The sequence below is a fragment of the Pyxicephalus adspersus genome, chromosome 11, assembly GCF_032062135.1.
Source record: "Pyxicephalus adspersus chromosome 11, UCB_Pads_2.0, whole genome shotgun sequence".
Classification (NCBI taxonomy): Eukaryota; Metazoa; Chordata; class Amphibia; order Anura; family Pyxicephalidae; genus Pyxicephalus; species Pyxicephalus adspersus.
Genome location: NC_092868.1, coordinates 922,591 through 943,700, shown reverse-complemented (window position 1 = coordinate 943,700; position 21,110 = coordinate 922,591). Strand labels below are relative to the sequence as shown.

Genomic DNA, 21,110 nt, shown 5'->3' with positions numbered 1-21,110 from the left:
GGGGTCACCCTCTGTCCATGGGGTATATTAGGGGTCACCCTCTGTCCATGGGGTATATTAGGGGTCACCGCCTGTCCATGGGGTATATTAGGGGTCACCGCCTGTCCATGGGGTATATTGGGGGTCACCCTCTGTCTATGGGGTATATTGGGGGTCACCCTCTGTCTATGGGGTATATTGGGGGTCACCCTCTGTCCATGGGGTATATTGGGGGTCACCCTCTGTCCATGGGACGGGGTATATTGGGGGTCACCCTCTGTCCATGAGGTGGGGTATATTGGGGGTCACCCTCTTGGGGTATATTGGGGGTCACCCTCTGTCCATGGGACGGGGTATATTGGGGGTCACCCTCTGTCCATGAGGTGGGGTATATTGGGGGTCACCCTCTGTCCATGGGACGGGGTATATTGGGGGTCACGCTGTGTCCCCAGGGCCCCAGGTAAAGGGCGGCAGTCCTCTGTACATTGCTGGCTTTGATATTTGCTGTGTAATTATTTATTCAGGGTGGGGGCCCCGGGCCCGTTGCACGCCTTGCATGGGATTCCAAGGTCATGCAGAAAAATGGGATCCTTAGGAGAAGGATGTGAATGTGTGGCAAATAAACAGCATTAGATCTGAGTTGGGGGAATCTTTGCACATTCACACAGGTTTCGGCCCCCGCAGTGACCCCAGTGGGCGGATTTACCTCTCTTAGAGTTTTTGAACCTGCACAGGAATAGTGACAACAATGATATGAGAACTTTTCAATGGGGACACCTGTTGCAGTGACAACTTTCTTGCTTCCTGGTTTCTCCGATACAGGAAGTGAGGGGCTTCCAACCCATCCTTGGATTGGGGGGGGGGGGGTGTCGGCACAGCTGGAGTGGAAAGTCTTTGGCGCTGGTGGTCGGTTTTATTTGCAGATGTCTGGGGTGAGTCACATGATGGCGTCTGCTAATCCCCCTGTGAGCGGGCAGGCTGACATCGCTGTGCCCACGGACGGCGTTCCTGGCTGGGCATGCCAAGACATGAAATATTCAACTGTGGAAAATGGCGCTGACGTGCTGCACTGTGCCCGCACATCTGTCTTCAATTTAAACGCAGGAAAACGTCTGGGGCCACCTCTGATCCCCGCCAGGGGCCGGCCGGATTACTGTAGCGCCCTTTTGTTGGGTGTAATATATGGGTCCCATCCCCCCAAATATGGCCCGCCAGTGCCCCCGGTATGGATCTAATTAACCCACCCTAATAAATCTACCTCCCCTCCCCCAATCTGCTATAGATTTACTACGGATAGATTTCGGGTTTTCCTGATATTACAATAAATGTGTAACCAATCCATCATGGCGCCGGCACTGCAGGGGATTGGCCGGTGTATGGGCAACTTGTAGATTGTAATTGGCCGGTGTAAGATTCAATTTATAAACTTTTTGATGTGTTTGATTTGGCAATTGTTTATTTTTTGTGGTTTCCATTTTTCTGTCCACGTTCTCACCTCACTTTCTTCTCTTGCAGTTGTGTTGTTGGACTTTTCGAAGACACAAGGAGACCCGGGATGGTTAATTCAGCCGCCAGGCAAGGTAAGTGCTCCTCCCGGAGTTCCTCCATATCTTCCACCCTTCAGCCTGAGATTTGCGTTTGACTTTCCAGCGGTCGCATTCTTTCCGAAGGAGTAGTGAAAGTTTATTTACTCTCCAGGTTTAATGATTAGCTTATAAACACTGCCGAGAGATTTCAGGGGCGGTGTGCGTCCCCATCGCCGCACCAATTAACTCCTCACAGCCAATGGGAAATCATCTTATTGATTGGGTGAAATGTGGCCCCCGGGGGTCACTGATCCGTTAATAATCCCCAATGTCTGCAATACATTCATTGTTTTCTCACTATTACCCCAAATCCCCGGCAATGACCTCCATGGGGTTGGGGCGAGGGGGGCGTTAAGCCGATGTGACCCATCTGTGTCGGCCCCTGACAGACGCAAACCATCTGGGCCGCCAGCTACTGGCGCGGGAGACGGTAATTAATGTTATTGGTGGTGCTCGGGGCCCCGCTAACAGGCGTAACCCCTCCCCCTAATCAGCAGCCACTCTGCAGCTGTCCCATGTGTAAACATTTCCCGCACATTGCAATATAAAAACAAAACAATTTATTAATTCCCCTGCTGAAATACATGGGGGGAAATCGCCAATGGGGGGCGCTGATTAAAAAATCTCCCAAAATGTGCGGAGTTGTCATGCTGTCCTCCCATTCTGATCACTAGGGGAGAGGTGACTGAGGAAATGCTGCCTGCAGCAGACTGATGACCCCAGGCATAGTCAGCGATCGGAGGCTTGTTTCTGAAATACGATACTGTCAGTGTACATTGTGACTTACACAGCTTCTCTCTTGCAGTGGGATTTCCTGCAGAACGTTATGAACGGGAGCCTCATTTACATTTACTCCATCTGCCACATCCAGGAAGGGGATCAGGACAACTGGCTGCGCACCAACTGGATCTACCGCAGCGACGCTCAGCGCGTCTTCATCGAGTTGCGCTTCACCGTCCGCGACTGCAACAGCTTCCCCGGCGTGTCCGGGGCCTGCAAGGAAACCTTCAACCTGTACTACACCGAGTCCGACACCGACCACGGCACCAACCTGCATAAGAAGTTCTTCAGTAAGATCGACACCGTGGCCCCGGACGAGATCACCGTGAGGGACGACTTCGCCTCCAGGAACGTCAGGCTGAACGTGGAAGTGCGATCGGTGGGGCCGCTGACCAAGAAGGGCTTTTACCTGGCGTTCCAGGACATCGGGGCCTGCGTGGCCCTGCTCTCCGTCCGCGTTTATTACAAGCAGTGCCCGGCCGTGGTGCAAGGAATGGCCCATTTCCCGGAGACGGTGGCCGGTGCCAACTCACAAGACCTGGCGAAGGTGGAAGGGAAATGTGTGGAGAACGCCATAACGGAGGGCAACGATGAACCCACAATGCACTGCAACATGGACGGGGATTGGCTCGTGCCCATTGGTCGGTGCCTGTGCCAGGCGGGCTATGAAAAAGTTGGAGACCAGTGCCAAGGTAAGCGGGTGATGGGTGAAGCCCACAAAGCCAAAAAGATTCTTATTTTGGGGGTTAGACCCCTGGAGCAGAAAGATATCATGTTGTCACCAGAACAGGAAATGAGTGCGATTGTTACAAAGGGGACACTAAAAGATAAATTGTGAGATGGGAAACGGGAAATAATGACTTCCTGTCCTTCCAGTGAGGAGGATACCGCCATATCTGCCCTTACAGGGCCCTTTAGGAATGATAGTTACCCCCCAGAATGTTTTTAGCACCTCATTTGGGGGGGATTTGTAGATTGTGCCCCCCACAGATGGCGGTGAGTTCCTGGCCCACGCGGTAGGTTGGTTCCAGGAATAATGGCCGTCACTGTTTCCGGGCAGCGCCGAGCAATGTGGGCCGATTCGCAGCAACGGGAGGAATGCGGACCGGCTGCTGACTGACAGACTTATAGATTCCCCACACTTCCTGTCCCCGTGTCACCTAAACAGGAAGTGATGGAAAATCTGCAATGGGGACCCGGCTGGCAGTTATAAGCGGAGTTCTTTGTCTCCTTCCCTCCGCTTTCATTCCTTCAGAATCCTGGACAGGCTTTTATTAAATCCAGATCAGTGGGGTCACAGGCCCGCGGAGGGGGCAGCAGACAGGCAGCCTGCAGGTGTCCTCACACCCCGGGGCCAATCTGTTTTATGTTCAGCTATGTCAGGAATGGGGCCCGTGCCCCACCCCCAACCCACCCAGGAGAGTGCAGAATCTGTAAAGGAAACTGAAATGAGATGAATGCACCCCAGAACCTCCCGCGTACCCCAATCCAGATCACTTACAGGGGTGCACCAGGGGCCACATTTACCATTTTTGCTGGGATTTTTGATTTATTCCAGCTGCCCTCGGCCTTTATATCCCCTCCCCCATCTCAGCGCTCCTGGGGCATTTGCCGGTTGTAGTGCCGCAGGTGTTTGACCTTGTTGCCCAGGTAGGCCCCCCCTCCCCCTGATCCTCTTGTTAATAATGTGGCTGAATAAAGCATTGCGGGCCCATGGGTGGGGGTGGGGAATCCTCTCTCTGTACGTGCCGGCGCCATCCGCAGGGAAATGACCCCGGGGTTCTGGGAACGCAGCTATTTTTGTATTTGTTTTCTTGCGGTTTTGCACAATGAGCGACCCGTCACCCCGGAACAAACCGATGGGAATCGGACTCCTCTCCGGGGCCCCCGGCATCCTCATCCAGATTAACCCTTCATAGGGCCCTGCTTCAATCTGATTGGAGTCCGAAACATTTGAACTTCATTCCTGGGCCAGGGACCCAGTCAGTCCTGCCGGGGGCCCAACATGGCAGCCCTGTACATATTACTAAGCGGAGCTCCCCTTTAAAGAGAACCGGTCTTGTAGGTGATTGTTAGATGAGTCATGTGACCGGTATCGGGCGTCTGGCGTGGGAATATTTCACCTCCATACCCGGCCATTAATCACCGGGCGATTCTGCATTTTACAACGTTCTTTGAAAGTGAGTCGGAGACGGAACAATAACCGGAATGTCAGGTGAGCCGGGGTAATTACACCGCGTGTCACCGAGTGAATCACATCGCATGGGTGAATGGTGAGCAGCGAGTGTGGGAACTGCGAGGAAGAATGCGACGGCCATGATGAGCACATTGTGGTGTCCTGGGCCGGGAGGGCAGTGGGGAGCCCATTGTTGGGGGTCATGGGGGGGGAGGGGGGGTTCACCAATCTAAGCGGGCGCATTAAATCTTCTCGCAGGTGTCGGAGCTCCAGGAAGCGACATCGGGAGACGCGTTTATGCTCTCAGACGTTTCGTCTTTCACTTCCATCCAGGATCTGGCCGACCTCCAGGACAAAACCCGAGCGCTCACCTCGTCACCGCCGTCTGCTATTTTATTTAGGGGCGCTCAGGCTGCGGATTGGGTTTCAGGATGTCGGTTCACCCTTTCCTCCCCGAATCGCATTTCACACCGTCGCTTCTACGCATTTCTTCTGAGACATTGCAAACCTCTTTATTTCTGTAATAAATTCCCTGCAGTTTGATTGGCTGCCTTCACCAGGTGCCGCTATCTAACAGGTGAAGCGCTGATTTCTGATTGGCCGTCCTCTCCAGGTTTCCCCGAGTGACCGGGAGGAAACGTTGCTTCCTCTGCGCGTTGCGGGGTCTCCATGACAGGGCAGAGGACAGGAAACGTGCGGCCCACAAACAGGAAGCTTTGAATTGTGTGGGATATCCGATGTGGATGTGATGGAATTTGTACCGGATCAGAAACTCGCGCTGGCCGGATTTAATCCATCGCTACAAAGCGCACAAATCACATGACCGCCGCTGAGAACCAGGAATGTGCCGACGCATCATCCGTAAACTAAAGAGCAGAAAAAATCTTTATTGGTTCAAACAAAGAAGCGGATTGTGCTCGGCGCTGGGGGCGGAGCCTCGCGGCAGCCATGCGTTTGGTTTTATTTCCCATCGTGCTGACGCTGCAGCAATCTGACTTTCCTGGAATCGTTCCATCGCCCCCGCGGTAAACGATCCGGATACGCAGGTGTTCGCCGGTCGCTGATATCCAGGCCGCAATCTTGGCGTCTGCTCATAAAACGATCGCTGGGATTCCAATCAAGAGACGGCATGTTCTGGGAAGAGGAACAAAGCCGACCGTAAAGATCTCATCCCAGCTGTGTGTGGGGGGGTCCTGTGCCTGGGGCCGATATCCCCTCCCCCACTCCTTAATCCCCCCCCCCCCATCCAATCAGGCTTACGTACTATATAATTATTGCAAGCTCCCAGGATTGTACAATCAGATTGTATCCCAATTGTTAGCTGTGATGGCCGTGACTCCGCAGCGTGTTAATCCGCTGAATAACAAATTGGAGTCAGGGGTCAGTTTGGAGAGGGAGGGGGGTAGGACTGACACCTGGGGGGGGGGTTGTCCTTCTGGCAGCTGTTTTACCCCTTCTTGCCCCGGGGCTCTGCAGAGATTCCTGGAGACTGCTGACAGGGCAAACAGAGGGAGCTCGTCCCAAGAGCTGACACTTCATTGTTAAAATCCAGGCCTTCCACATGCAGCTCCTATTTCCTGCCGGCCAGATGTGAGCTTAGAAATCCTAATTTAGGCCCGGACGGTGTGCCCTGGTGGAATATTCATATTTTCCCCGGTTATTCTGGGTTGTGTAATTGGGGTATTGTGATTTCTACTAGATTGTAAGCTCTTCAGGACAGGGTCCGCTACTCCTATTTATTGTACAGCGCTGTGTAATATGTTGGCGCTATATAAATCCTGTTTAATAATATTTAATAAAATGTCACGGGTCACATGACCAGTGGTGGCGTTTCTGCCGTTCCAGCTGCCTGTGGGCCCTGTGCCAGGGTTGGGCCCCTCCGCTGGCTGTGTGCCGCACCATTCCCACCCCCCTTGGGGCTGAAGATGAGACCCCTCATCCTTTTGATGAATCTATAGGACAATGACGGCTGCCTGCGGCGGGTCGGTTCCCACGGATACGACCGCCATGGTATCAGAATGCTATTTTGGAGGGCCGACCCGTCTCCCCCTCTCCAGCTCTAAGTGGGCTCCCCGCTGCTAGCAGATGCTCCCGGCCCCCCTTTTCCCCCATCGCCCCCATTGTCCTGCCATCAATGCAGCCGCTGACAATGACTGCGGCGCTGCCCCACGACAAGTCGGGTCAAGAGTTTCCATTGACCCCCATCGCTCAGTGCTGGGAAAGGCCGAGCCCTCTAGATTGGTTGGGGGACGGGGCGGCCTTCATCTTAGACAACTTTTACAAAAATTCCCCCCAAACTTCATCAAATAAAACCGGAACATTGACGCATTTTGGGGGTAAAAATCGGCCATAGATTGAAATAAGCGATCGTTCTTCTTCCACACCTCTCCCCTTCTTTTGGTGTTTTTAGCGGCCCTTTGATATTTTCTAATCCTCTTTTTCCTTCTGTCTGGAACATTTCAGCATCGCCCTCCGGGACGCCCCCCAGCCGGGCCCTTTGTCCTTCCCACCAGGGAGAAGAAATTGTTTGTTTAAAGGTTTGAACCCTTCAGCCCCCGGAGGGCTTCCCCCCTGCTCATGCTGATGGAGTGGGGTGGAAATCGTGTGTAATCCTGTGTTCCATCTATTCAGGAATCCCCCCATGGAGGGGGCATGGAGAGGCTGCTTTGTGCCCCAGAGATGACCGATTGAGTTATCAGCCCACAGATGACTAACAGTCTCCCCATGTGGGGGAAATAATCCCTCGTTAACCCCTTCATGCCCCCTGTATCCTGCATCTCTCTACCAAGCAACAAAACCTCACCACGCTGTCCCATGTCTGCTGCATAACTGATTATTGGGGTGACTTGGGCTCTGCCGCAATTTATATTATTATTATCACACAGTATTTATATAGCGCCAACATATTACACAGCGCTGTACAATTTTTTGGGGGAAGCCAATTAACCTAACTGCATGTTTTTGGAACGTGGGAAGAAACCGGAGTACCCAGGGGAAACCCAGAAAAACACAGGGAGAACCTGCAAACTCCATGCAGATAGAGTCCTGGCCAAGAATCCAACCTGGGACCCAGCGCTGCAAAGGCCGGAGTGCTAACCACTGAGCCACCGTGCTGGGATTATTGGGTGACTTGGGCTCTGCTGCGATTATTGGGGTGACTTGGGCTCTGCTGCGATTATTGGGGTGACTTGGGCTCTGCTGTGATTATTGGGGTGACTTGGGCTCTGCGCTCACCAAGGCCGTGTCGCAGTACAACATGAAAGTTGCGGCACAATAGGCCCTCATGCCCCGGGGTACCGGACGGACCGGTTGGACCGGATGGCAGCTTCACTTCCCGGTGGGCCTCTTAATGGCTGACACAGCCGGCACCCCGGACCGACCTGTTCTGGAGATGTTGCAGCGGGTGAAAGGTTCCAGCTGAGGGGTTAATGTCGCATCTCCCCAAGAATTTTGTGTTTCTCCATTAAAGGTTTAATAATCCGGCCAGCCACCCGTAAAAGCAGCAAATAAACCCGGCCAGACAACAGAGGGTTCTGTCATTTCCAGAAATGTCTCTGCTTTCTATTGGTTCCTTCTGTGCTGGGGGGGTACCTGGCACAAACTGCAGGAACAAAGCTGGGGTCAGGGGGGCAGAACCCACAATATTGGTCTTTGTGTCCTAGATAATATTGCTACAATGTTGCAGTCTGATCACTGTGGGGGAAGAGACTGAGGAAATGCCTGCAGCAGACTGATAGCCTAGACAGTGGCTGGAGCCCCCAGGGTTGCTTTTTAATTTATGACCGGTCCACTTTAACGCAGGACCTGACCCGAGGTGCCCGGCTGCAGCATATTTTGTAGCTGGGTTCAGGTTTTCTCTGCAGGCTTTGTGTTTACTCAGGTAAAATGATCTTTGCAGGAAGGAAGAACTTGTTGAGTGAGATTGTTTAACCCTTTACTTCTCTTCTGCAGCTTGCAAACCCGGATTCTTCAAATCTGAAGCCTCCAACAGCCTCTGCCAGCCCTGCCCAGCTCACACCGAACTCTCCTCTGAAGGGGCCACTTCCTGTATGTGCCAAGATGGCTACTTCCGTGCCACCATGGACCCCATCTCCTCGCCCTGCACTAGTAAGTATCAGAGGAAGTTCTTTGTTTATGGATCGGAATGTTCTGGATTGGATCTGACCGTATGATTGCGTTGTAGGTTCTCCATCGGCACCACGTGAGCTGACCGCTGCCGGGACGGGTTCTAAGGTGATGCTGCACTGGTTACCGCCCAGTAACACCGGGGGCCGCGATGATGTCATCTATGTGGTCACCTGTGAGCTGTGTCTGCTTGACCAGACGGAGTGTCGGACTTGTGATGGCATCCATTTCTCAGAGAACCCTCACCACCTGAAAGCCACCGCTTTGACCATCAGTGGCCTGGAGCCTCATCTCAATTACACCTTCACCGTAGAGGCGCGAAACGGAGTGTCGAGTGCCAGATCGGCGGGGAGCTACACAACCCTGCGCGTCATCCTGAGTCAGACTGGTAAGAGGAATGAAATGTAGTGGTGCCCATTTCACGGCCATGGTCATGTCCATCCTACTTCCAAAGCCATGTCCATTCTACTATGGTTCCCATTCCACCATTGTAGCCGTGCCCATCCCATCATCATAACCCTACCCATCCTGCTATCATGCCTTGTCTATCCCACCATCGTAGCCGTGTCCATCTCGCCATCGTATTCACGTCCAGCTCACATCAATAGCCATGTCCATTCCACCATTGTTCCCATCCCACCATGGTAGCCATGCCCATAGAAATGTCCATAGCCATGCCCATCCCACCATCGTAGTAATGTTCATTCCACCATCATAGCCATGCCCATCCCACCATCGTCAATAGCCATGTCCATTTTACCATTGTGGCCTTCCCTCCATCATAACCCTACCCATCCTGCCATCGTGCCTTGTCTATCCCACCATCGTAGCCGTGTCCATCTCGCCATCATATTCACGTCCATCTCACATCAATAGCTATGTCCATTCTACTATTGTTCCCATCCCACCATGGTAGCCATGCCCATCTCATGTCCATAGCCATGCCCATCCCACGTCTATAGCCATGCCCATCCCACAATCGTAGTAATGTTCATTCCACCATCGTAGCTGTGCCCAACCCACAATCTTAGTCATGCCCATCCCACCATCATCAATAGCCATGTCCATTCTACCATTGTGGCCTTCCCACCATCATAGCCGTACCCATCATTGTTTCCATCCCATTATCCTTGCCATACCCATCTACCCACCCTAGCCACGTCCATATAACATTCATGAGATGACTAACGTCTTCTCTCCATTTTAGAGCCCCCCAAAGTGACTTCTGTCAACCTGGACAGTCGAAGCAAGACGTCCCTCAGCCTGTCCTGGTCGGTGGCACCTCGCCAGCATAACCGAGTCTTGAAGTATGAAGTGGCCTACAACAAGAAGGTACGCAATTGCCATTATTTGGATGGATACCGGTGTCTGTGTGAGGTCATTGCCATTATTTGGATGGATACCGGTGTCTGTGTGAGGTCATTGTCATTATTTGGGTTTATTTAATTTATTCACCTCTCACCCACAGAACCAGAAGGAATGAACCAAGCTGCAATTGTCGGAGGAGCTGCGGCCGGTGTGATCTTCATTGTTCTACTGATTGGATTCGTCCTCTTTGTACACCAGAGGTAAGTTCCCCGCCACGCTTCCCCGTCTCTCTTCTTCAGTGTCCAGAGATAATCTGCAGTAACTGGGTGCAAACTGGTATCCATGTGTCCGAATCCGACTTCTGTCCCCTTTCTCATATCCCCGGCCCCTGGTGTCTGTTCATGGGATTGGCAATGAAAGTTGATTTTCTGGTTCCTAAACTTTCTTTTGTGTTGCAGGCGAAGAAATGGACAAGGGCGTCAATCTGCAGAGGATGTGTACTTCTCTAAATCCGGTAAGAAATTCTGGTTGTTATATCTCTCCCCCAAAGGTCCTTTATTGTATGAAATCTCCATTTACAAGTTTAATGTACAGCGTTGCGTAATATGTTGGCGCTATATAAATCCTGTATAATAATAATAGCCCCATCAATATTTTCTCTCGGCCCCTCTATTGCTTAAAGCGCCCAATCATGTCTGACCCTCCCCCGCTTTTCTGGTCCCTTACAGAGATGAAGCCCCTGAAGACGTATGTTGACCCTCACACCTACGAAGACCCCAACAAAGCCGTGCTGAAATTTACCACCGAGATTGCCCCCAATGCCGTCACTCGGCAGAAGGTGATTGGAGCAGGTGAGTGTAAGATTGGCCAATGGGAAGGCAGGATGTAGAACGAACGATAAAATAAACTGCAGGCGATTTATGGAACATTCAGGGATTCCTATTGTTTGATTGGCTCCTTCCCGTCATCCATAATTGCCGGTTGGAGTTGAGCGCAGGCCAGATTTAGTAAGGACTCCTGAAGGGCATCAGATTACCGGCCTATTGAGCCGCGGCTGCCTTTCACCTTCTTTATACGGCCATAGAGGAGCGTCCAATTCACACGCACAGCTGATTAGGAAAATGCTGTACGGAGCCAATCGTATCGCTGTTTGTGGAAGATTTACATTGTGTATAGAAAGGACGGGGATGTGAAGACCTGGGGTCACCAGCCCGAGTGTCCTGCACAGAGCCCGGACCTCACCCTACCGGGGCAGCTCCATAATAATGGCAATGAAGAGGGGGCTCCATATCATTGGTGATGGATGGGAGGGGGCTTTTTAATAATCGCCTTTTAAAGGAGGGAGGGCACTTCATATTAATTGCCGTGGATGGGAAGGGGGGGTCCATAATGGAATTGAACAAGAGGGGTCTCCATATTGATGGCCTTTTAAAGCAGAGGTGGGCAGCACTTCATGTTAATTGCCATGGAAGGGGGTTGGGGGGGGGTCTTTTAAATATTGGCCATGGAAGGAAGGGGGGAGGGCTCCATAATACTGGCCATGGTTTTACCATGTGATCTCCCATTGCTGATGGCCCCCTCGGTACTTTGACCTTTATGTCCCCGGAGACCATTTGGAGCCATTTAATTTACATCTTTAATCAGGCCAAGGGGCCATAAAACAGACAAGGCCTCTGGGATTTCCAGGCCCATCATTGACTTTCCTGTTTTTGCTCTTCCAGGGGAGTTTGGTGAAGTCTATAAAGGGATTCTGAAGCTTCCGGGGAAGAAAGAGATTCCGGTGGCCATTAAAACTCTGAAGGCCGGCTACACCGAGAAGCAGCGGATTGACTTCCTGAGCGAGGCCAGCATTATGGGCCAGTTCTGTCACCACAACATAATCCGCCTGGAAGGGGTGGTCTCCAAATGTAAGCGTCCGCCATCTTTCTGTTCCCCGTTGGGGTTTCCTTTCCCCGTTGGGGTTTCCTTTCCCTGTTGGGGTTTCCGTTCCCCGTTGGGGTTCCCATTGGTTGTGCGCCCTCTGATGTCGGCTTTTTGTGTCCCGCAGATAAACCGATGATGATCATTACTGAACACATGGAGAACGGAGCTCTGGACAAATTCCTTGCTGGCAGCAGGAGAGGAACCGACGACCAAAATTTGCTGACATTGTCAGTATCCTGGACAAGCTGATCCGAGCCCCCGATTCTCTGAAGACATTGGCTGACTTCGACCCAAGGTGAGTGCCCGGAACCCTGAATATTGTGAACTGTGATTGGACGGACACCTTATAGTAGAACCCTTCTTATTGGTCCCGATCACTGTCAGCACCCCCCTCCACCTTCCTATTGGTCACATAAATAATAAGGAATCTCATTGGCCATAATACTGCAGATCAATTAAAGAGAACCTGTATACATATGAACATAGCAGCTTTCATTAGAGATTCTTTTCATTTCTCTGTTCATTGTAAACTTTTGACCCTTTTTCGGGAACCATAAATAGTATTATCAACCCCCCATCGTTCTTTAGATTGACAAAAGATCATCTGACCCGTGACTCCGCCCTCTCTCCGCAGAATCTCCATCCGTTTGCCCAGCACCAGTGGATCGGACGGGATGCCCTTCCGGAGTATTGCCGAGTGGTTGGAGTCCATCAAGATGCAGCAATATACGGAGTGTTTTATGGCCTCTGCGTTCAACACCATGGACAAGGTCATCCTGATGAGCCCGGAGTAAGTGTGTCCTCATGTCTGTGCTGACCCAGCTCCCTAACCTTTTACGTATTGGCTGGAGGAGGAGCATAGAGGCATTTATAGAGCCTGCTGGGATTGCTGACCTCATATCCAAGATGGCAATCTCAGGGCCACATCTCAGAGATTTGACATGGAAATAACATGAAATATATGGGGGGATTGTTGATGTGGGGTGATGCCCACTAATCAGTTGCTCTGCTGTAGAACCACAAGTCTCAGCAAACCCCCCAGGAATGATGGTGGCATCTCATCCATATCTTTACCCATAATCCTCTGGTATCTGAATCCCCCCCCCCCCCGGGTAAATAACCGGCTCTGCTGGCTTGTTAAAGTTTTATTGTGTATGTGAGGAAATGAAACTTTGTAAATGTGATGAATAATCTGTGTCATGGGTGAATAATCTATTACCAGTGAATGATACAAAATTGATCATCACGGTTAGGCGTTTTGGAAATGCCGGGGACTTACCGGAATTTTCTCTCTTCCGCAGGGATATTAAGCAGCTGGGCATCCGCCTGCCGGGTCACCAGAAGAGGGTGGCGTTCAGCGTTATGGGGCTCAAAGAACAAGCCAACCAAATGGGGATCCCCATCTGAGGGCCAACGACGCCATTCTGACCCTGAAATTAGACGCTCGTAACCGGTAACTACGCGGGAGATCCGACCGGACATGTAGACTCTCCAGCTCTGCTCTCCTGCTAATAGACTCAGTGTGGTTGTGATGTGAAATTCTACAACCCCACCCCCCACATTCGGGTACTGGTGATGATCGGACGTTGGCGGAGCCGCCGCGGTGCTGAAGGTGTCTCCCTGCGCGGGGGGCGGGACCTCTGGCGGCTCCATGCGCTGCCACGTGCAGTGAGTTTTGCTGGACCTGGGAGCACTTTTATTCTTTTTATATTTTGTTTTAAAAATAGTTACAGCCCGCTAACGGGCGATGACCCAACCCCCACCCGCCGACCTCCCGCCTGGCTCACAGCCGCCACAAACCTCAACCATCTGGCCAATAAAAAAAGGGCATTCCTGGGAAATGACAAGGTCGGCATCGGGTGGTATCTGCACACTTTTACGTGGTATAAAAAAATGAACGCTTTGCCAGTGTGGCGAATATTTAATTTATTTCCTGCATTTTGGAATGGTACCCGCGGAAGCCACAGACATGAAAGTGATGGCCGTTTGCAGTGTCAGCCGCTCTGATGTTTCCTATTGGTGAGATCCGGCACAAAGTTCCCGGCTCCGCCCACGGCTCCCCCGCTTCTGCTGGATTGGTTTATAGAATGCAGCAGTTGGAGTGAGACTCCCCCACCCAGTTCTCTATACCATACAGACCTCCATTAAGGCTGTGACATTGCACAATCATTTGGTGTCCCTAGACAGGTCCTCTTCATCAGCCTTCCCCTCCCCCATACAAGTGCCTTTCACCAGCCGGCGGTTTATTGTTTTCTAACTTATTTCTCTTATTTTGTATTTAGAAGTTTCTGCGCTCAGTGTTATCGTCATGTCCTAATTATTTATTTTTTTATATTTATTGATCGCTTATTGATGGCTGGTTGTACTATTTTCTCAGAAATAAAACCGCACATTTAGTTTTTCAAGAGAAAACAGTCTTGTGTCCTTTTTTTACTGCGCTATGGTATATGTCAGAGCTATATACATGTATAATAATAGTGTGTGACTGTGGGGGGACATTAGAGTGTCAGCTTATAAATGTATAATAATAGTGTGTGACTGTGGGGGGACATTAGAGTGTCAGCTCCTCTGTACAGAGACTGATGGGAGGGGCTCAGTTATCTCTGTACAGCGCTGTGGTATATGTCAGAGCTATGACTGTGTCGGCTATTATTCAGGAATCTGGGCTGTAATTAGAAATAAATCTGATGATTAGAGAATATTTCTCATGTCTCGGCAGTGATGCATTTCCTGTGTACAATGGAGAAGAGAGATTCCAATGACCCGGAATGCTGGGTTCCTCTTCTGCTACATTCTGGGGCCCCGCTGTGAACACCTAGAACCCCCCTCATGTTACATAGAATAAAGGGGGGGGGGGTTATTGGTAGTTTTGTCTTTATGTGGCCCTAATACAATATTATGAGTGAGTGTTGTCATTCTGGGACAGGAAGTGAGTTACTGGCAGGATCACCAGGTGAGAATAAAACAAAATCCCCCCAAACAGAAATCTCATGCAGCCCCCATATTGGGGGTCAGAGAGGCGGACATGGGGGATTTTTCTCTTTTTGGGGTTACATAGAATTGAATTCTTTGCTCTCCGGGGGATCTGATTGGTTGCTGTGCAGCGACGTGAACAATTCATATAAACAGCTCAGATTAATGGCTTCCAACCGACATTCCAGGCCCAGCCGCATCCAATGCCAATTACAGGACAGAGACCGCATTCCAGGACTGACCGCAGCAATCCGGGGAACCCAGAGACCGTCCAAGAGACCGCCGGGGATGGGAGAGAGAGGGACTGAGAGACCCCCGGGGCTGGGGGAGAGAGAGGGACTGAGAGACCCCTGGGGTTGGGGGAGAGAGAGGGACTGAGAGACCCCCGGGAATGGGGGAGAGGGGCTGAGAGACTGCTCACAATGAGGTAGAGAGACTGTCAGGAATAAGAGAGTAGGAGAGAGGGAGACTTCTTACACATCAGCAGCCACCTGAGAGGGAGAGAGCGGTGACACTCATACAGACCCCCTGTGCTAAGAGAGAGGAGGAATCGGAGAGACCGCCTGCACTGACACTATGCCTGTTCTGGAGACAGAACCCGTCCTGGCCCAAAACATTTCTATAGGTAACAAGTAAAGTACTGCTGGGTTCATGGTTCTGTATTTCATGTTCTGGTTCCAAAGTCCTGGGTTCTGAGCCCTTTATGCTGAGTTTATGGCCCATTATCCCAGGTTCATGGTGCTATGTTCTGGGTCCAGTGTCTTGGTTCTATGATCCAGTGTCTCATGTTTATGGTCCTGTATTCTGGGCCCTATGTCCTGGGTTCCTTCTTCTAGGTTCTGGCTCCTACATCCCATGTGTTCTGGTTCCTATGTTCTGGGCCCTGTGTCCTGGGTTTATGGTCCTGTGGGGTGGGTACCGAGAGGGCAGATCTCCTAATCCTCATTAATGTTTTTGCCCATGGTTGAGGTTTTGCCCCGGGGCACAAAGACTTTTTTTTTTTGCTCTGATTTTCCCTTCAATTGTCAGGGTACAATAAGGATCGGGAGCCACAGGGGCCCCATCAGATTACATGGGACAGGCAGGGGCCACATCAGATTACATGGGACAGGCAGGGGCCACATCAGATTCCATGAGACAGGCAGGGGCCACATCAGATTCCATGGGACAGGCAGGGTCCACATCAGATTCTATAGGACAGGCAGGGGCCCCATCAGATTTCATGGGACAGGCAAGGGCCCCATCAGATTTCATGGGACAGGCAAGGGCCCCATCAGATTCCATGGGACAGGCAAGGGCCCCATCAGATTCCATGGGACAGGCAGGGGCCCGCAGCCTTTAGTTCTGCCTGTGAAAACATCCGGCGGTCCTTCCTTCCTTCCAGAGATAATCCTCAGCCTATTATCTGGTGTAAAATGTCATATTTACCGATGATCCCCACACAAAGCCGGCCCGATGACAGGGCCCATTCACAGAACTTGGCAGCCGAGCACCAGATCCGGATCTGTCCCAGGAAACGCTTCTGTACGGCTTAATGTGACACCTAAAGACACCGAAATGTCAATTTATAAGAAGAGAGTCTCACCTCCCCCGCTGCAGAGATTCGTGACCCCCAACCTGAAATACTAACACCTTACCCTAACCTTTACCCCAATTTCAACCTGTACCCCAACCCCAATTCTGGACTCCCCCTAACTTTATCCTTTACTGTTACCCCAAATCCCAACCCTCACCATATCCTAACCCCAATTTCTTACGCCTACCAAATTCCTAATATGCAACCCTGACCTTTTTACCCCAATTCCCCCCTTCAAAATAATGATTCTGCCAATCTTACCCATAATTTTACACCACGGGGTGACCTCCAATCCGAAATCCTAACACTCACCCTGACCTTTACCCCCATTCTAATTTGTACCCTAACCACAATTCCTGACTCCCCCCTTCACCATTATCCTTTAGTTTTACCCCAATTCCCAACCCCCACTATATCCTAATCCCATTACCAAACCCCAACCCTTAATTTGCACCCCCGACCCTTACCCCGCTTCCCTACCCTTGCCATACTTCCCCCCTAATTTCTGGGTCACCATCTCTCCAATTCCTCACCCTTCTGTATCCTCCACCGCCCATGGCCCGCTCTGTAGGTGACCCCCCCATAATCCGATACTGGGACAATCCCTAGTTGAGTGTAATATTTGGGGATTGGGGGTTATTGGGGGGTTATGGGACTTTTTATCATCCTGATGAGTTTATGGCAGCAATTCTCATTCCTCGGATGAAGGCGACTGGGGCCGTGCCAGGACAACTTCCCTTCTTGTGTAATAAAGATTCAATCATCCGATATCAGAAGATCATTCGGTCGCTGAGTGCTGATTGGTTCTCAGACTTCCCCCTCACCGTGTGCCGGGATTATGGGAAGCTAATATGAAGATACCAGCCAGGTATATATATTAGCTGTACAGAAAATACAAAACATCATTTGTTCTATCATCTGAAACATTTCACCTCCAGAAAAAGGGCCAAAAGATACAAAAGAAGGGCCAATAACATTTCCAGGGGCCACAGGGCCCCCTTATCAGTGTGATGAGTCTAGTGGTGTCCATGCTGCCCTGTACCCCCCTTTAATTATCAGGCACGGGGGGTTATCATGCAGAATGGACTCAGGTGTGGTTATTCCAGGTAGATGCCCCATTAGGTATGGACTCGTTACTGCCCCCGGTGGTCCTTACTCCTCAGGGCTTTATTAGTCTCTCCTCATTGGTTGGATTCAGCATTCAGGGGGTTTTGGGTGCAGAGGAATTGTTGGTTCATCTTTTACGGTGATTTATGATATTGTACCGTTGCCAGGTGAATGTCTACGCGGGAGGAAATGTGTGAATTGGGTTATTGTCAGCCCAGAGGAGACAGAACCCCCCCTCCCCCATATCTCTCATCAGCATGATACATAATAGAAGCTCCCCGTCATTATCATATTTCCACAATGACAGCAAATGATATGAATGGTATACTGGAGGGGCCCCAGAATTACCCCAGGTGCTTGGGCCCTAAGGGCTAGGACAAGGATGGGGAGATATAGAGGGGCAGCAGGTATGGGGGTCCCCGAGGGCCGGGGTAAGAGGCAGAGGTGTCGGTGGGGCAGTTCTGATGCAGGATGAGAGATGAGAGGAGACAATGGCTGTCCTCACAGATCGCCATCATTGCACTGACAGATCCTCACAATGCATTGTATGATGAATGGGGGCAGCTGGGACGATGCAGATCGCAGCACATTCCCATCGTCAGAGACATCCCGGGGCAAAGTGTTAAAAAATCTCCCATTTTCTAAAGTTAATTATAAAATTGTGCTAGGTGTGAGGAGCCACAACTCTGCCAACATGTCGGTCACACATGCAGCACTGGGGTCATGGCTGCAATTCCCACATGGGGACATCAGACCCAGCACCGGGAGCAATGAGACCCCCTATGTCCTCCCTATGACCAACCCCCCCCCCATGGAATTTGTATTTAGTATTTCACTGTTTTTGCTGCAATCCAAAGAACAAGGTCATGTGACCACAATGTCCCCTCAGGTCTAACCCCATTGGTCATTGGCCCTGCACCCGGGGTGACCCCCAACCTCCTGTCTGCGGTCTCCCTGTGACATAACCATCCTTAGCACATCGGTGTCCCCACACCAACCCCCCCCCCCCCTCCCAATGTAGCCACAGGTGACACATTGAAGTGGCATCCCGGAGATGTGGAGTCAGCCCCCTTGGTGTCATGTTGGGACCTGCCGAATGTTCCATCAAATGAGAACTTTGTGTTGTCTGGAAAATGTTATTTCTGAAAAAATGTGACTCTGGATTGTGCAATGTGAGGATAGGAAGGCCGCACCAGGAACCAGAGGAGGCCAAAGCCCAGGGGGGCCGCATAAACTCACAGGAAATAGATAAACGGGGACACAGCTGGGGTGGAAGTTTAGGAGAAAGGGCAGAACCCAAACTGTCTGTACAAAAAGTGTCTGAAACAAGAACTGTCCCCACTGTCCTCCAATCAAACGCAGCCTCAGACTAGAAGATGACAGCTGGGGGATAAAACATTAAATCTGATTGGTGGCTGCTGGAGAGGATTTATTGGACAAGTTACGGGATTGGAGGACACCGATTGGAGGACACCGGGACAATGATCAATATTATTATAAATAAAAACTTTGCATTGTTTTCTCCTTTGATGGCAGCAATACAGCAATACTACCAGAGGGGGCACCACTAGAGTCATCCACAGAATGTGTGGCATGAAGGGTAAGGGTAACAAAGATCTTGGTGTGACATTGGCCTGCTGGGCTTTGCCTACAGAGGAGGCAACATGGGAACAGAGGAAATGATCGAGCATTGATGTTCCAAATACTGGGAGGAATAATGTTACTGATTGGGTCCCTCCCCTGAGGAACTCCAGATATCCCCTCCCCCACAGAGATTTAGATGTCTTATATACCTCATGGAGAGTCATATGTATTCCCTCCCCCAAGGAATTCCAGATTTCATCCCTCCCCTGAGGAGTTCCAGATATCCTCCCTCCCCCACAGAGAATCAGATGTCCTCCCTCCCCCATGGTAATTTTCATGTCCTCCCTCTTTTGAGTTGTTACAGATATCTCCCCCCCACACAGAGATTTAGATGTCTTATATAGCTCATTAGGTTTTAAATATATTCCCTCCCCCGAGGAGTTCCAGATTTCATCCCTCCCCCGAGGAGTACCGGGTGTCCTCCCTCCCCCATAGAGCTCCAGATGTTCTCCCTCCCCCATGGAGCTCCAGATGTCCTCCCTCCCCTGAGGAGTTCCATTTATCCTCCCCTCCCCCGAGGAGTTCCAGATGGTCTCCCTCCTCCGAAGAGTTTTGGGTGTCCCCACCCCTCCCCCGAGGAGTTCCAGATGGTCTCCCTCCTCCGAAGAGTTTTGGGTGTCCCCACCCTTCCTATTACTATCCTGAGCTGGGTAATTCCTCACAATACAATGCAACAATCTTCCCAGGACCCCTGATAGCTGCAGCCATTTCTATCATTGCCGATGGCTGTGGACTGGTTGCCAGGGGGCACCTAAAATTCGATAGGGTACCCTGGGGCCCCTATGTGCCCTCCATATACGGGGTCATACACACCCTACCCCAACAAATATTCACAATTTATTGCAGCTGGAAAGCATTGCTTCGGCCTGTAGTGTTGGTGCCCCATTGGCCCCGGCAGTGCTCCACCTGCTGGGCATTCAGCGCCATATTGGCTGTGATTGTAGAAATGAAATCGCTGAGATACAAGAAAAGGAATTAGTACAAAACCAAGGCAGAGGCTTCCTGCTGTGTCCTGACACGCCGACATATTCCGGGCTGCCGACAGATGTCAGTTAGCGGCACTTTGCCTGTTAGTGGGTGGTTACTGGGCGACAAGGGCAGGCGGGCGCTGCCAGGGAACCAAGCAATGCCCTGCTAATGACCTCCCTTTAATCCCGCTTAATTGCTGGTAATTGGCAGCCTCGGCGTGCCCTGGCAGGTGAACACAGATGAGATGATTCGCCTCGTCCCGGGGCAAATACCAGCGTGACATCCCCGACTCCAACAAATCAAAGGGCCGATTCATCCCCTAACCTCACCGGACCTCCTGGAATTGGGGTAATGACAGACGTCTCTTCTATACCCGGCGCCGATGACGCAACGGTCTGCGAGAGGTGGGAACTGCTGACAGCGCGACTTTCAATGGCGGCTCCACCCAGAATGAATATTTCACTTATCAGCTGGGGGGGTCAATTGTGATCTTGGGGGGCAGAAATCTCTAATCTGGTGTTCCCAGCTCCGCCCACTGCCAACAGGAAGCCACCCCCCCCCAATGTCTGTCATCAATTTAATCACCCTAAAACAAATCCTAACAGTGACCCCATTGTTACCCTAAAACAAAGAGCTGACCCCCACTGACCATAATGCAAACTGTAACCCCTCTAAGGGGCGACCCCGGCCCACATCCCAAATCCAAAGCCATTCCTAACTTTTCATACAATTCTACAGAAGGCTGAATTTTCTTCAGTCCCGGTAATGTTATGGGGTCCCAAAGTCTTCATTTGGTCCCGGTGTCATCATGCAGTCCCGGTGTCATCATAAGGTCCCAGTGTTGTCATGCGGTCCTGGTGTTGTCATGTGGTTCTGGGATCATCATGTGGTCCATGTGTTATCATGCAGTCCCGGTGTCATCATAAGGCCCCGGTGTTATCATGCAGTCCTGGTGTTGTCATGT

At 51.2% G+C, this 21,110-nt stretch overlaps 1 protein-coding gene across 1 annotated transcript in view; it reads left to right on the top strand.

Moving 5' to 3' along the window:
• The window catches only part of EPHA2 (EPH receptor A2), a 20,960-nt gene extending 6,671 nt beyond the window's left edge, over positions 1-14,289 (top strand). Inside the window, 12 exon segments of the mRNA XM_072425803.1 lie at positions 1,495-1,559; positions 2,371-3,037; positions 8,473-8,628; positions 8,705-9,034; positions 9,854-10,214; positions 10,413-10,468; positions 10,683-10,805; positions 11,676-11,861; positions 12,002-12,058; positions 12,061-12,172; positions 12,512-12,667; positions 13,179-14,289. Coding sequence (XP_072281904.1) covers positions 1,495-1,559; positions 2,371-3,037; positions 8,473-8,628; positions 8,705-9,034; positions 9,854-10,214; positions 10,413-10,468; positions 10,683-10,805; positions 11,676-11,861; positions 12,002-12,058; positions 12,061-12,172; positions 12,512-12,667; positions 13,179-13,284 — 2,375 coding nt within the window. The 3' untranslated portion in view covers positions 13,285-14,289.
• The last annotated feature ends 6,821 nt before the right edge of the window (positions 14,290-21,110 follow it).